A 17,606-nucleotide genomic window follows, 5' to 3' on the forward strand; every position below is an offset into this window, starting at 1 on the left:
GTCTTCAGTTATTTAAAAACATTAATGCAGAAGGTGATCCTGGAAAGCAGGCAGCTAAAATGATTTTACTCACTGCCACATCCGAATTGTATTACACAAATTTTGCCTTAAAAATAAAATAGTAAAATAAAATAAAAATAAATTTTACTATATAATGGTATATTATTATACAGGTTTTATATAGCGCCAACAGTTTGCGCATCGCTTTACAACATGAGGGCAGACATTACAGTTACATTACAATTTGGTACAAGAGGAATCAGAGGGCCCTGCTCGTTAGAGCTTACAATCTAAAAAGGAAGGGTCAATTGATACAAAAGGTAATAGCTGTGGGAGGTTGAGCTGATGTAGGAAGTAAAACAGTGTTAGTTGAAAGCAGGATAGGCTTTTCTGAAGAGAAGGGTTTTCGGGGATCGCCTAAAGATAGATAGATTATGGGATAGTCGGACCGATTGGGGTAGGGAGTTCCAAAGGATGGGAGAATCTCTGGAGAAATCCAGGAGGTGAGCATAGGAGGAGGTGACAAGGGAGCTAGAGAGCGGGAGGTCTTGGGATGACTGAAGAGAGCGGCTTGGCTAGTATTATGGGACTAGGTTAGTGATGTAGCTGGGGGCAGAGTTATGGATGGCATTGTAAATTATTGTTAGTACTTTGAATTTTATCTGTTGGGTGAGTGGAAGCCAGTGGAGGGATTGGCAGAAAAGGGTGGAGGACACTGAATGGTTGGTAAGGTGGATGAGTCTTGCAGCGGTATTCATTATGGACTGAAGGGGGTATGGTCTATGTAAAGGTAATCCAATCAGGAGGGAGTTGCAGTAGTCGAAGTGAGAGATGACCAGGGAGTGAATTAGAACATTGGTGGTGTCATTAGTTAAAAAGGGGCGTATTATGGAAATGTTGCAGAGGCTAAGGCGGCATGATTTGGACAGGGATTGTATGTGGGCCTGAAAGGACAGTTCAGAGTCTAAGGTTACCCCTAGCACCCTGGCATGTGGGGACGGACTGATAGATGTGCCATTGATCTTGACAGAGAAGTCAGGGGAAGGGGCACGTGGGGAAGGAAATATTTAAGAGCTTGGTTTTAGATATATTAGGTTTGAGGAAGTGGTTTGACATCCAGGCTGATATGTCTGTTAGTAGATAAGTGATGCGTGAGGAGATTGAACGGGTGAGCTGAGGGGCAGAGAGATAGATTTGGGTGTCATCAGCATTTAAATGGTAGCGAAAGCCATGGGAGGCTATCAGCTGACCCAGGGAGGACGTGTAGATCGAGAATAGTAGAAGTCCAAGGACAGAACCTTGGGGGACCCCAACGGAAAGAGGAGTTGGAGAAGAGGAAGTGGAGTAAGTGACACTGAAGGTGCGATGAGATAGGTAAGATTTGAAACAATGGAGAGTGCAGCCATGGAGACCAAGCAAATTGAGTTTTTTTGAGGAGGAGGGGGTAACTGTATCAAAGACAGCAGAAAGGTCCAAGAGTAAACGTATGGAATAATGATCATTGGTTTTGGCTGTTAGTAAGTCGTTTGTGAGTTTTAAAAGGGCAGTTTCTGTGGAGTGCTGTGGACGAAATCCAGACTGGAGGGGATCAAGAAGGTTATTCTCAATGAAGTGGTCACTCAGTTGGTTGTAGACTAAACTTTCAAGGAGTTTGGAGGCAAATGACTTCAAATCGTGCCAACTTCAAAGTAGTCCCTTTATTACTTTGGTCCGACTTTCATGTGAGTTGAGTTTCATACACCTCAAGTTTACACGGGCATTCCCTGAAATCGCGTCTAAGCCGTGGCTAAATTGTATGACTTTGGAGTCATGGTAGTGTGAAAGGGCCCTTAAAAATTGCACAAGTCTTTGTGATAAACAATGTGTGGAAGAGACTTTACAAAATTTTTTGTTTGTTTTGTATTTTCCACTGCTCTACCTTCATAGGGCTAGTGCACTATCTGTCCAATGTGCACATCGCTGAAGTGATCAGATTTGAGAAAAGTCTTATGACACCATGATAAGGTGCCGACCAATCACACCTAATTCTTCCTCAAAGAAAACCAGATATATATTTATGAAACAAAAAAACGTTCCCTGTGACACTGCGCTATCCAAAAAACAGAAAAAAGCTGCTAACACAATCACAAGGATAAAACAGTGAATAATTAACAAATATCAAAACGTAGTGTAGCGCTAAACAAAATTATGAATGACCTAGTTAGTGCATCATCATACAGTAATTAACCCAAAACACCTTAAATGTGAAGATTCGTGTAAAAAATATATAGGAATAAAATTACAATTCCAAAGAATATAAATAGAAAAAGTCTCTGTGTAAGATGTTGATCCAATCCAAACGTGAAATACGGGTCACCATCCACCTTCTCAAGATGAAGCTAGCATGCAGACACCCTGTGATATTCCCGTCACCTTTAGAAATAAAGGCTTACCAGATAATATGGATCCAAACGAATATATATTCGAAGGATCATGCAAGCTTGTACACTTAGAAGGCGAGATTATAGATGTAAAATGTCCAGGGAAGTAACAAGTCAGACTCCACATAAAGATGTCCTCAACTAGTTGTTAAATCCTCATCGGTACACTCCAGCACAAAATGTTGAACTCATACAAAGGAAAATAAGGAGCCACAATAGTGTAAATCCATTTAAAAGAAAAAATTTAATAAAAAGGTAATGAACTCACATGTAACCAAAAGAAATCAAGCGCTTATTCCATAAAAACAGTGCTACAGCAGTAGTCCCGACGCGTTTCGTCCTCTACAGACGTCATCTGGGGTAGCACTACACTGTAGCATCATCACTTTTATAGCAAACATTCAATTTGGGCAAAAATTCCATCTGCCTGTGTCACCACGTGTCATTTCCGGTCTAAGATGGCGCCCGGCGTGCGTTCCACGCCTCATTATAATGCTACAGCATGAACTAGCAGGCTAATCATGCCATAACATATATAAAGTGAACCAATAAACAAAACATGAATTGGCCCAAACATTGGAGGTATATCAAACGTAAAAATAAACCAAACACTAGAATTTATTCCCCTTTATTATACCGTTAATAGTACTTCCGGTTCATGGCTGAACAACTAGGGGGCGTGGATATGGTTCGGATCGTTATATTACCCGGCCGTTCATGTCGGCAGAGCCACCCCCACTACAGGAAAGTACTCACATGGTGGGCGTAACGTATACAGGGAACACTGATGCTTCCGTCTCGCGACGCTGGAACGCACCGCGTACCGGAAGCACCAGCATTACAGATGCGTCCGACATCAGAGGCGGCGCAAGAGGAAATACGTCACCTCCAATCAGACAGCATCAAACATCGGAAGTGACGTAAACAAAAATACGTCACCTCCGGCCAGAATGTGTCCGACACCAGGAAGTGATGTAAAGAGAGTACATCATATCCGGTGTCCAGTAGGACGCTTGCAAACACCTTCCGGACCATACCTCACAAAAGGGCTGTGCAATTAACGTACACCCATATTCCTCAGTAAAAAAACATCATACCAGTATGTATGGAGTGGGAGCAGTTGCGTATAGGCAACAAGAAGTATACTTAAAAATTATGTACAAAATACACATCAGCACCGATACAACGCATGCCAAAACATCCATTGTGACAAATACTGATAGTATCTAAGGCAGATAGATATATTTATGAAAGATTTATATGACTGCCCACTTATTGAGTTATACTTAGTTTATCTGAGACTTACTATACACTGAAACATGAGTAGCAAAGGCAGTCCTGTCATCTGCTTGCCCCTCACTCTACCAGTTTATGGCTGTGTATATTCCTTTTAAGTGCAGTATTTGACCATTATAGTCGGAGGTCACACCCTGTGCAGAGATTTTACTGGCCTGGGACAACAATCTAAGCACCAGCAGACTGGAAGTGACGAGCACTGCAGCAGGTTAAGTACACAGTTAACCACTTTAGCCAGGGAAGGATTTGCCCCCTGGACGTGCGACATTGTACAAAAACAAGATGTATGTCCTTTTTTTCCCCACAAATAGAGCTTTCTTTTGGTGGTAATTGATCACCTCTGCGATTTTTTATTTTTTGCTCTACAAACAAAAAAAAGAGCCACAATTTCGAAAAAAAACAATATTTTTTACTTTTTGCTATAATAAAAATCACCAATTTTTTTTATTTTATTATTTCTTCCTCAGTTTACTTTACATATTTTTGGAAAAAAAAAATCATAATAAGTGCATATTGATTGGTTTACGCAAAAGTTATAGCGTCTACAAAATAGGTGCTAGATTTATGGCATTTTTATTATTCTTTTTTTTTTTTTACTAGTGATGGCGGTGAGCTGTGATTTTTATCAGGACTACAAAATTGCGGCAGACAAATCGGACACCTTTGACACTTTTTTGGGACCACTGACATGTATACAGCGATCAAAGATAAAAATAGCCACTGATTACTGTATAAATGTCACTGGTAGGGAAGGGGTTAACACTAGGGGGCGAACAAAGGGTTAAACGTGTGTCCTAGGTAGTGATTCTAACTGTGGGGGGATGGGACTGCCTGGAGGAGGAGACCGATCGCTGTTCATACTTAGTATGAACAACAGATATGCCTCCTCTCCCCTGCCAGAACGGAGATCTGTCTGTTTACACTGACAGACCTCTGTTCTGTCTCTATGTGGAGTGATCATGGGTGCTCAGCGGTCATTGTAACCGCTGGGCACGTGCATCGGCTTTGGCGTCGCTCGCGTGCCCCCTGGTGGTCTTAAAGAGAGCTGAAGTACAGCTACGACGGCTTGCCCAGGGGAGCCAACTTGCCGCAGTATAATGACGGCAGCTGGTTGGGAAGTGGTTAAACCTTTACAAAAACACTAAAGCATACACAAGGTATCTGCCACCATGTGTTTTAAACCTTTTACTGCCACCAATGTATGTCATGCTTCAAAACACTCCATTAGCTTTAGTGGAGTGAAGGGGAGACATAAGGGGTTTAATAGACCCCTAATGTCTCATTAAAGAGAACCTGTCACACTAAAAGGCTATCACATAAGGAGCACTTGGTGGGCATATTTCTAATAAGTTTACTGCACTTATAACAGTTTTAAAGTGTTTCAATCTTTTGCTTAAACTTATACATGGCTGGCTCTCTTTAGCTTTAGTGCTCCGGTATTGACAGGCAAACTGTATGGATGTACAGAACACTAGCATTTAAGCATAATATCATAAACATTTTGGACAAACTTTCCTTCCTACCAATGTCCTACTGGAGCAAAGCTACTCTTTAACACTGCTGGACTTCTGTGGTTATGGCCCTTTTCTAAAAAAAAATTGTGCTCAATGCAAGGCAACACCTGTTCATGTCAGGAATACTAGAATGTCAGCTTGATCATCACTTTCATCAAGAAGGGGAATGTACCATTTTATTCACTGTTTGGCAGACCATATGAATATTATATATACAGTGTTGTTAAAATGAATGAAATAGAATATGTTTACCTGTCGATAAAATACCTATTATTAACTTAGCTTATTTTTATTCTAAAGGGGCGAAATGGAAAAGGTTCAATCTTCGTTTGGGCTTCCGGTAATGGTGGCAGACAGGGAGATAACTGTGACTGCGATGGATACACAGACAGTATTTACACCATCTCAATCAGCAGTGCATCACAGCAAGGACTATCTCCCTGGTATGCAGAAAAATGTTCCTCCACATTAGCCACAGCATACAGCAGTGGAGACTACACTGACCAGAGGATTGTAAGTGTCCACAATTCTACTTTTATGTTTCATATACTAAGTCGTCCAGATATACAGCTTGTTCTACTCTTGCTTCTTAAATTGAATTTAAAGTCAAAATTAGACTTTAGTTCCACTGGATCACTTCAGACTGTCATTACAAAAATATTCCCAACTTCTGCCCAGCCAGACTATGTCACCAGTCTGAGTGACCGCTATTTCATTTTCTTTTTGTGTCATCCTTTGAGAGCTATGAGATCTGTGTGAAACAGAAGCCATGGATGGTTATTCAGGCAATGGCAGACAATCAGAACCCCAACCCCACACAGATTTAGTCTAGTCGTTCTCTGGTGCCAGCAGGCAAAAGAGATTGGGCTATGGCCTCTGGGGTAGGACAGATGCAAACATTTTGTGAGGTCGTTTTTGTAGCCTTAAGGAGGACCAGAGAAGGCAAATCTACTCACATCAGTCCTTGACAATATTTTCTTTAAAAATGACCTCTCCGTTGCATGCTTCAGCCAGTAGAAATTCTCATTGCTACCTCATTTTCACTGAATGATTTCAGCTAGTATGAAAGAATTTTACATGTTGTACAGGAAGTTGCTTTTTTTTAGGAATTTATAGTCTAAATAGATATGCTACATAATATTGCATTTTAAGAACCTGTGCATTTACATTCATGTATATTTATCAATATTTAGGTAAGTGCTGATCTACATAATGACTGCACAGAAACACATACTGGCACCTCTGCTTCCGCTCCATTGGCTGCTGGGATCTTCGCTCTTGCTCTGGAACAAAAGTAAGGATTTCAATTTCTCAGTAAGGTGCCATAGGTACACAGAGAAAAAAATGCATGCTTTTTATCAGTATAAAAAGAATCATTAAAGGTCAAGAAAAAAAAAAGGGTTTTGGTTGGATGTTGATTAAAGGGTGGACTCACTCAAAACTGATACCTGTTATATTGCTTTTCGTGGTGCTCAAAGTAGAGGTAAAAGTATATACCTGTGCCCCAGAGCATAGGGTGCAGGCTTGCCCTGATACCAATCCAGAGGGATAATAAATGTAAAGAGGATGAATCACTGCTACTCCCAACCAGCCCAGGCGTATAAACAATTAAGAGCGGCCTCAGCCTACACGTCTCCACCAAACCACAAATGGTGGAGACATGTAGGCTAAGGTCACTCCTTATCGTTTATTCACCTGGGCTGGTCAGGACAGGAGTAGTGGCATATTTCAGTTTTTAGTAGATGCTGGAGAGGCAAATCATCTGAAGCTTTCTAACACCTCTCAAGGACTTTTATTAGGTCTCTGCTTGAGTTCCAGGGCCTACACATCTAATGCATATTTTTTGATGGGTCCACACACTATCTGCTGGATTTATTGAAATTTACTGTATACCCTTTCTGTTTCTTTTGGGATCTGGTAAAGAGATCTTCCTGGTGTAATTGTGTAAAACCAAAGATGCAAACATTATTTTACCAACCATGAATTAACATTTCACAATTGTTACCATTTTAATATAATTTACAACATCTTTGGAAACTTTCATGATCCTAATTTTAATTATTGTGTTTTAAAAAGTCCTAACCTCACATGGAGGGATATGCAACACCTGGTTGTCTGGACAAGTGAGTATGATCCTCTAGCAAATAATCCCGGCTGGAAGAAGAATGGAGCAGGTCTTATGGTCAACAGTCGCTTTGGGTTTGGACTACTGAATGCTAAGGCCCTTGTGGATTTAGCTGATCCTAAAACATGGAAAACTGCACCCGAGAAAAAAATCTGCATTATTAAAGACAGTGACTTCACCCCCAGGTAAGAACAAGATCAAACAATTTAAGAAAAGGAACAATTACAAATACAAACATTTGGAGAGATTCTGTTGTGTTATTTAGATTTAGATTACATGAAAGTTTGTAGTTCATCAAAATACAAGTCATCCAAGAAAAGAAAGAGGTGTATTGGATTAAAGGGTTAGTTCATCATTACCAAACACTGCCTATGCAGATAATAGACATTTGTAAATAAAAACAAGTTGTTCAGCTCTGACCACTTCAATTCCAGCTAAAGATAATGCTAAGGAAGTGCCTTAGCAGGCAGTATGTGCAGCAAAGGAATGCCAAGGGTATGATGGCAGTCAGTATGTGCAGAAGAGGTATATAGAGGGTATGATGGAAGCAGTTTATGCAGGTGTGGAGTATGGAGGGTATGACTGTAGGCAATGTTCAATAGAGGAGTACAGAGGGTATAAGAGTTAATATGTGCAGCAGAGAAATACCAGGAGTATGATAGGCAATATGTGCAGTTGTGGAGTGTTAGGCCGCGTACACACGGGCGGATTGTCTGCCCAACTAAGTTCGTCAGACAATCCGACAGACAGTCCGTTCAACTTTTGAATGAACGGACTTGACCACACACGATGAACAGACAGTCCGCTGAAAGCTTGCGCGATGACGTGTACAGCACGTACGACGGGACTAGAAATACGACGTCCAATACACTGCAATGCAACCTTCGGCGTGTAAATCCTTTCTGAGCATGCGCCATACTTAGTCCGTCCAACTTGCCTACACACGAGCGGACTGTCTGCTGAAACCAAGTTTGGACGGACAAAATTATGGAAATTCCGAAAGACTTAGTCCGCCAGACTGTCCGCTGAAAAAGTCCGCTGAAGCCCACACACGAGCGGATTGTCCGCTGAAACACGTTTCAGCGGACTAAGTTGGACGGACAATCCTCTCGTGTGTACACGGCCTTAGGGTATGACGGTGGGCAGTATGTGCAGGAGAGGAGTGTAGAGGGTATGGCATTGGGCAATATGTGCAAGAGAAGAGTGCAGAGGGTATGATGGGGGAAATATATGCAGAAGAGGAGTATGAAGGGTATAATGGGAGGAAATATGTGCAAGAGAGGGAGTCAAAGGATTGACGAGGAACAATATATGCAGGAGAGGGATGCAGAAGGCATGACAGTGGGAAGTACTTAAGCTGGTTGAATGGAAAAAACTCTAATGCCACGTACACACGATTGGAATTTTGGCCCGCAAAAGACAGATGAGAGTTTTTCATCTGAAAATGCGACCGTGTGTATGCTCTATCAGTCTTTTGCTGGAGGAATTTCAGCCAGCAAAAGATTAAGGCCCCTTTCACACATGCGGATGGTATGTCCGGATTTCATCCATCCGTTTGCGGATGAAATACGGGCATACATTCATCCCTATGGGATAGCGGGTGTCTGCGGATGAGCATCCGCAGACACCCGCTATTGTCCGCCTCCGCAACTGTCCGATTCTGCAGACGGAGGAAAATCCTATTTTTCTGTCCGTCTGCAGAGCGGATCGGACAAACACGGACAGACGGTCCGTGCTCGTCCGATCCCCATAGAGGAGAGCGGAGAGCTGACAGGGCGGTCCCTGCACAGTGTGCGGAGACCGCCCTGTCCGCCGCCGGCTCAGCGGGGACAACGGAGCGATCCCCGCTGAGCGAGCGGATCATCACGGGGCGGATCATTACTGATCTGCCCCGTGTGAAAGAGGCCTAAGAGCATGCTCTCAATTTTTCGGTTGGGAAAAGATCCTATCCGAAAATGTGATCGTCTGTGGCAACTCCGATGTGCAAAATTCCTACACATGCTCAAAAACTATTTGACGCATGCTTGGAAGCATTGAACTTAATTCATTGTAGTGTTGTACGTCATCGTGTTCTTGACGGTCATAATTTCAGCGAACTTTTGCATGACCGTGTGTATGCAAGGCAAACTTGAGTGGAATCCCATAGGAAAAGCAGTCATATCTTTTTCCAACGTGAAATCCGATTGCGTGTATGTGGCATTATGTCCCGTACACACCAAAAGTTCTGAGGTTTTGGTCGGAAATTGCGACTGTGTGCATGCTCCATTGGACTTTTGGTGCCGAAATTCCGCCAGCAAAAGATTGAGAGCAGGTTCACTATTTTTTCAACGGAAAAAGTTCCGATCGGATATTCCGATCGTCTGCAGCAATTCCGACGACCAAAATTCCTACGCATGCTCAGAAACAATTCGACGCATGCTCAGAATCAATGAACTTCATTTTCTCGGCTCATCGTAGTGTTGTATGTCACCGTGTTCTTGATGGCCAAAAGTTCAGAGAACTTTTGTGTGACCGACCGTTTGTATGCAAGCCAAGCTTGAGCGGAATTCCGTCTGGAAAAACCATCCAAGATGTTTCCAACAAAAATTCATATCGTGTGTACGCAGCATCAGAGTATACCCAGCTTAAGTCTTGACTGGTCTTTTTATAACTAGCAACAAAATCACACAAAAAAAATATGGTCATAGCCGTAAAGGTGAATAACTGGTTGTTGGAGTGCATCCCATAATGCATTTGCCACCCATTTCTCATGCTACGCATCCTCCCTCCCACATTTTGTTTATATAAAATGGATTGTCACATGAAACTATTTTCATATACAAATACATTTTTTCTTCTTCAAGTTGGTATTTAAAATATCAGAATATGCTGAACCAACATTGTTAGGTAATTTTGTGCATGCCAAGCAGTTATGCAAATGTTCTTCCTAGGTTACCTTCCTGCATAATTATATTTTAATGACTATTATTTTTGCTCACATTTTTTTGGCAGGAATTTTTGAGCAAATAGAAAAAAAATTATTTAGGTTCATTCACAAATTCCTCTGAATATATTCCAAAGCTAGAATTAACTCTGCAAAGAAATAAAGATATAATTTATAGTGTACATTATGAGTCAAACAAATGTAATTAACTAAATGCTATTTGCATTGACACCATAATTTCATGTCACAGGGGTAAATTAAATACAGCAGAAACTGACAACATGCCATTAGTGAACTGGTCCTAAATAGAAGTAGCTGACACTTGGCAAATATAATCATAAGCTTTTCTAGAGAATAGATACTGTACAAAATATAACAGCAATTCAGTAGAAACTTAGAGTTCCAACACCATTGCTTTCATTTGGAGGGGATGTCCTTCTTTCGGAAAGAAATTCCGCTGTCCCTTTCGCCTTATTAATTGTCCCTCATTTTGGTCTGATGTACAGACATATATATATATATATATATATATATCCTATTGAAAGCAGAACTTCACCTAAAAAGGGAATATTCGCTTCCCCTCACCCTCTTGTACAACGTTTGGATTTATTTATTTTCTTGGAGCAGATACCTATTTCTGACAGATAACCCCCTTTGTGTTTTTTTATGCACCTTCATTTGATGCTTTGTCAAAACCCCCTGTGAACAAAAAAGTGAACCCTGAAATCATAGCACACAAACCAGTGCACAGAGGGTACACTATGGCCAATCCTTCCTGGGCGCAAGGCTCTTGACACAGGCAAGGTACACCATGGTTTACCTAGGCCGAAGCCAAGCAGACCCCATTCCTTAGGGACCGGTGGAAGCCAGTCTACCAGGTAATTAGTGAGGGGCTCTACCAAAAAAAGACCCCTCTGGATGGGGAAAGGCAAAAGACTCAAAGGCCAAAGAACCCCCCCCCCCCCAACATCAGAACATGACCTCCCCCGATGACCTGCACCCTCCGCAAAACACACAAAAACGCACTTGTGCAGTGTAAGTGCAAAAATGTGACTGTTGATAAATGACTGCTTTAATTGGTGCTTTCTCACATAGGTACTTTTCTTTGTGACATGTTATCTATAGGGAAACATTTGCAGTATATTTAATAAAGCAGTGCAAATTACATAGTTACATAGTTAGTCAGGTTGAAAAAAGACAAAAGTCCATCTAGTTCAACCAATAAAAGAGAGAAAAAAATCATGCGATCCCATATACACAATCCTATACCCACAGTTGATCCAGAGAAAGGCAAAAAAAAAAAAAAAAAACAGAAATCATGATCCAATTTGCTACAGCAGGGGAAGAAAAACCTGCCTGATCCCCTGAGAGGTAATTGGATATTCTCTGGATCAACTTTACCTATACATTTTAGTACCCAGTTATATTATGTACATTTTGGAAATAATCCAGGCCTTTTTTAAAGCAATCCAGAGACACCTCTTGAGGGAGTCTAGTCCACATTTTCACAGCTCTTACTGTGAAGAAGCCTTTCCGTATTTGGAGATTAAATCTTTTTTCCTCCACATGTAAAGAGTGCCTCCTTGTCCTCTGTGATAAACTTAAAGTGAATAACACCAAGTTCACTATATGGACCACTTATGTATTTATACATGTTGATATCATATTCCCCCTTAATCTCTTCTTCTCAAGAGAGAATAAATTAAATTTCTCTACTCTCTCCTCATAGTTCCTCCATGCCTCTTATCAGTTTGGTTGCCCTTCTCTTCACTTTCTTCAGTTCCCCGATATCCCTTTTGAGAACTGGTGCCCAAAACTGAACTGCATATTCCAGATGAGAACAGAAAATAGATCCTGCACCTCCTAATTTCTAAACTAGGCTCCTAAGCTGCTACCCCTTAACTAGGTGAACAATCACCAGTGCAGAATTTGTAGAAGTTGGTAGGGGCGCTAAATGGTCTAGCAAACCTAAAAAAATATATTATTTTTTTATGGCAACCAGCCTGCCTGGTTTTACAACTAAATTAGATATCTGGTAAACTATAATTGGCTTATAAAATGCATATAGATGTGATTCTTAACAGTACCCACATAAATTATTTACTAAAATAAGGAAGAATACCAAGTTAAGTATCCACAGCAACAATCAGAAATCATACCTTCTTATATGACTTGAGTAGGTGGAATTATCTGTGACTGCTATGTACACGCACATCTATGTTGCTCTCTGTCCTTCCTTATTTACTCAGTTTTTCAGTACCTGCATATCAAAATAAAACAAATTACTTGTAGAAAAAGTAGATACTTCAGGTCTTCAGTACAGAGGAGAGCCACTTGTAAAGTGACAGTATTTTCTAAAACCCTGTATCCCCCACAATCTCATCCAACCCTTCTCGTCAAACTGCTGCCTTACTACTGTGCCCTTCTCTGGGCTTCTATGACAGAAAACTTATGAAATTTCACCCATACCCCAAACTTTGTCATAGGTTTCATAGGCATTTAGAGTGAATGCACTGAGCATATGACCAAGACAGTCATGTTCTCTATATATTTGGACCCACCAGAAGCTTATTATTTAACCAAGATCTCAAGAAGTAAACACTGGCTGACACTGAGCAGGTTGTGAGAAACTCAACTTCTTTGCACGTAGGGCCTGTAGTCCTATTTTACTATCTTATAGGGTTTATTTATTATAGTTTATGAATAAGTAAGAGAGTATATTATCCTGTAACAGCAGGAAAGGAAGTGATCACGATTGGATGTGATATTGCACAGAGGGTCATTTGAAAGGCAATGCATAGTAACCATTTCTGAAATCTAGCATCCAAAGTAACCACTTGAGCTCATGGGTCAAGTGGTTACACACCTATACATTTTTTTGATGCTATTTACAGAAACACACTACAGTTCATTTATGGTCATCTCTAGCATAGTCTCTCTTTGCCATTTCTGTAAAACGTAATGGTTGAAAGAGGGGCAGTAAAGACAAGGGCATGTGGTCTACTGTTATTTGTGGAAACCACAGTATCTTTCCCACTGAGCCTTTCATTATTATTATTATTATTATTATACAGGATTTATATAGCACTGACAGTTTACACAGCGCTTTACAACATTAGGGCAGACATTACAATACAATACAATTCAAGACAGGGGGAATCAGAGGGCCCTGCTCGTTAGAGCTTACAATCTAGTTATACAAAAGGGTAATAGCTGTGGGGGATGAGCTCATGGAGAAAATAGTGCAGTTGTTAGATGGAGGCAGGATAGGCTTCTCTGAAGAGGAAAGTTTTCAGGGATCGCCTGGGGTAGTGAGTAGTGAGTTCCAGAAGATGGGCAAGGCTCAGGAGAAGTCCTGGAGGCGGATATGGGAGGAGGTGATGAGGGAGCTAGAGAGCAGGAGGTTTTGGGAGGAACGAAGTGGGCGATTAGGTTGGTATTTTGAGACTAGGCTAGTGATGTAGCTTGGGGCAGAATTGTGGATGGCTTTGTAAGTAAGTGTTAGTATTTTGAATTGAATCCGTTGGGCAAGTGGCAGCCAATGGAGGGATTGGCAGAGAGGGTTAGCAGACACTGAGCGGTTTGTAAGGTGGATGAGTCTGGCATCAGCATTCATGATGGACTGAAGGGGGGATAGTCTATTTAAAGGTAAGCCAATGAGGAGGGAGTTGCAGTAGTCAAGGTGAGAGATAACCAGGGAGTGAATCAGGAGCTTTGTGGTTTCATTGATTTCATAAATGTACATTTAAAAAAAAGAGGAAAAAAGCAGAGCATTCTGCACTTTTCCTTGACCTATTGATGATGTTTGTGTCATAGCCTGTGTGGTCAGAGATAGATAATGCCCTGTTTCTCCCCAGGATTTTTCCTTATCATGGTGAGGGTACACTTGGCATGACCATATCCCTAATTTTAATCTATTTATTCTGTGTGTTAATTATTTATCATAACAGAAGGCATCCAGAAAACCTATTACATATTTACTCTCCTCCATCTCCACTTCTAATTACAGGCTTTTTAGATCTGTGGATGAAATTACGATTGAGATCCCCACAAAGGCATGTGAAGGCCAAGATAATTATATTAAGTCTCTGGAGCATTTACAACTGGAAGCCACAATCGAGTATACACGTCGAGGAGATCTTCACATTACACTAATTTCCCCATCAGGTATGTAAACTTAATGATTATTAGGCAATCATGCCATTATTGCCAGGAAAGCCTGTACACCTTAATGATTTCTTTTATTTGAGCAAGTGATTTTCCCAAAAATAAGAGGCTTACAGAAGATGGTTTTTCAGACTAATTTAGCTTTTGACTCCTTGAAATGTGAAATATTTATAGCAAGTAATCAAAATTAATTTTACCGTAGCTAATGCAGTGGAGTATTCTTTAACATCTCAAAAACAGTAGAATTATGGCCCTGTTAATAAATTACTTACCATATTACCAGAGTTTGTATTCAGACACGAGCCATAACAAGCCCTGATCTCTTTTGTTAACACTACTAGTTGCATTATATCCTATGTATTATGTATATTCAGATTGTACAAACTCCATGGAAAATTCTAGCTGCCTGTTTTGCATTTAAATGAACATGTCATAAACCATATGTTTATAAATGCTTCTAGTTGGTGAAGATGTTGTCATAAGCCATATGTTTATATGTTGTAAATGCTTCTAGATGGCATCAAACCATTCATTTAAAAATGCTTGCAGATGGCACCTGCAGGTTTTATTTGTAACTTTTTTGCAGCCGTCTAGGTAAAATGCATACTCTATCATTGATATGCACCAAAATGTTCCTGAGCACATACATTTTTCTGTTATTCCATGCAGGAACCAAGACAGTCCTCCTGACTGAAAGAGAAAGAGACACATCGACCAATGGTTTCAAAAACTGGGCGTTTATGTCTGTCCATAGCTGGGGAGAAGATCCAGCTGGAACCTGGACTGTCAAAATCACTGATGTGGTAAGAAACATAAAAAATACAGCTATTATATTGAATCCCAACTCTGAGTATAAGGTTTTAAATAGTTTTAGAGCTACAAGTATTTACCTCAACAGAAAAGTAAGTAAATCTTGGATTTGTTAAAAAAAAAGATAAAAAGACTAATATACCCTGGGTTGCACAACTCCTTGTGGCCATGCATTTTGTGACGCAGAGACACAATAGTACTGGTATCTATCATGCATGTGACCTTGACGTCAGTGGAGGGGGGACGGAAGTACTGTATTATTCAGAACAGTCTGCAATTACATTACAGTTTAAAAGCAAACAAAGCAGTGTGGGTGTTGGTCTCTGCCAGTTATGTTGGTTTCCAAAGTAATGGGATATAAAATGCAAAGATTATTAGTACATTTCCATAGTTCCTTGGTACCCCTTGATATATTCACTTTTTTAAAAGTATAGTCCTCCTCCTTCAGTCTTTACCTTAAAAAAAAAATAGCCATATAATACCTGACTTAAATTTACCAGTGAATCATATACTTTTCAATTTTCTATTATTCAGTCTAAAAGATTGGAAAATGAAGGAAGAATAGTTAACTGGAAACTTGTTCTACATGGAACATCTACCCGCCCAGACCACATGACAAATCCCAGAGTGTATACTTCCTACAATGTGGTTCAGAATGACCGAAGAGGTGTGGAGAAGTTAACAAACATTGACAAGGTACGTAACCTCACTATTGTACACCATTGTGTTCCACTTGAGTGTCTAGAACAACATTTCATAAAGTTATTGTAATGTAATGTTTTTATTTCAATTAAAAAAAATAACAAACATGTTATAATTACCTGCTCTGTTGCAGTAGATTTGCACAGAGCAGCCCAGATCCTCCTCTTTTTGGGTCTCGCTCCGGTGCTCCTGGTCCCTCCCTCCTGTTGATTGCTCCCACAGCAAGCAGCTTGCTATGGGGGCACCCAAGCGAGTCACAGCTTCCTATGTCCATTTAGACATGGAGCTGTGGCCTGACCCCGTCCCCTCTCCTGATTTCTGACTGATTTTGATTGGCAACAGTGGGAGCCAATGGTGCTGCTGCTGTGTCTCTGCCAATCAGGAGGAAGATTATCGGATGGCAGAGACATTCATAGACATTGCTGGACAAAGATGGGGCTCATGTAAGTGTGAGGGGGGCTTATTTATCTTAAGACATACAATACATATTGTTTTAAAATCTTGCAATTGATTATCATCACAGCATGAATATTTACCATGACGTTAAACATTACAGGACTCTTCCAATGAACAAATAGTTACAGAGAAACCTACAGAAAATGAAGAACCAGAGGAACCAGAGGATCCTGTGAAAGCAAAAGCGATGCTGCATCTTCTGAAGAATGCTTTTGACAGAGAAGGAGCTGCATTTGCAGAAGAACAGGCTGAAATTCCTAAGACCCATTATTATCACGCTTTGCAAAAACTGTACAAGCAGTCAGGTACAAAGGACAAAGGAAACAATCTATACAATGACTATATTGACCGCTTCTATAATAGAAGACCCTATAAGCATAGAGATGATCGATTATTGCAAGCTCTCCTGAATATTGTAGACAAGGATTCATAGGATTAAATTTATCTTATAGTTGGAAACATGCCTCCATCCAATACATTTTGATCTCCATGACCCTAGATTTCCATACAATTCTGTTAAAATGCCAAAAATGAATTTTGTGAATGCTCTATATGTTAGAAAATGCTCCAGCTGGAAAAAGAAGTGTCAGTGAATTTATATATATATAGTCAATGAAATTAGCAGCATATCATAATTGTGTGTGAATTGACTACTGGGAAATAGAGCCAGTGCTGGTATTTATTTTAAACCACTAACAAAATAGTAATTAAGTGCCATAAAAGCCAAAGGGAAATGTTTATAGACACTGGTGCACTGTCTGGTTTGGAAAATAAGGGCAGTTAAGATGTGTATGAACAATCAGTAACAGTTGCCACAAGGATCTACCATCACTGTGACCACTTTCCTCTTTCCTGTGGTTCAATGACTGTCCTAAAAAAAAAATCAAATGCCGATTAAGAAATCAGCAAAATAATTCTTGGCGGTGATTTCTTTCATAAATCCACATAAAATATATATATTTTAGCTGCAAGCTACAACTCAAAAATTGTTAGAAGGTTTTTTAAGTGGTTGTAAATAAATCACTGCAAAGTTAATTTTATCAGATTAATTTCAAAAAGCTTATTTACGATTATCACAGGCAGGGAATATTAAGAAGAGAACAATGGAAAGTATCTTCCTCTAACCTCAGTTCAAAACTTGGTGTTAGTCTCTTTGCATACCGTACACTGTGCTGAATTTATTGCAACACTTA

General features: G+C 40.3%; 1 protein-coding gene across 1 annotated transcript in view; it reads left to right on the plus strand.

The window, feature by feature from the left end:
• Positions 1-16,872, plus strand: part of PCSK1 (proprotein convertase subtilisin/kexin type 1) — a 73,737-nt gene extending 56,865 nt beyond the window's left edge. The window contains exons 8-14 of the mRNA XM_077462361.1: positions 5,531-5,743; positions 6,424-6,524; positions 7,307-7,540; positions 14,288-14,445; positions 15,115-15,248; positions 15,790-15,951; positions 16,514-16,872. Of these exons, the coding sequence (XP_077318487.1) occupies positions 5,531-5,743; positions 6,424-6,524; positions 7,307-7,540; positions 14,288-14,445; positions 15,115-15,248; positions 15,790-15,951; positions 16,514-16,846 (1,335 nt within the window). The 3' untranslated portion in view covers positions 16,847-16,872. The remainder of the gene's footprint in view (positions 1-5,530; positions 5,744-6,423; positions 6,525-7,306; positions 7,541-14,287; positions 14,446-15,114; positions 15,249-15,789; positions 15,952-16,513) is intronic.
• Positions 16,873-17,606: the final 734 nt, after the last annotated feature.

The sequence above is a fragment of the Lithobates pipiens genome, unplaced genomic scaffold (assembly GCF_037356315.1).
Source record: "Lithobates pipiens isolate NorthernLeopardFrog02 unplaced genomic scaffold, aLitPip1_a1.2 Scaffold_3, whole genome shotgun sequence".
In the NCBI taxonomy this organism is placed as follows: domain Eukaryota; kingdom Metazoa; phylum Chordata; class Amphibia; order Anura; family Ranidae; genus Lithobates; species Lithobates pipiens.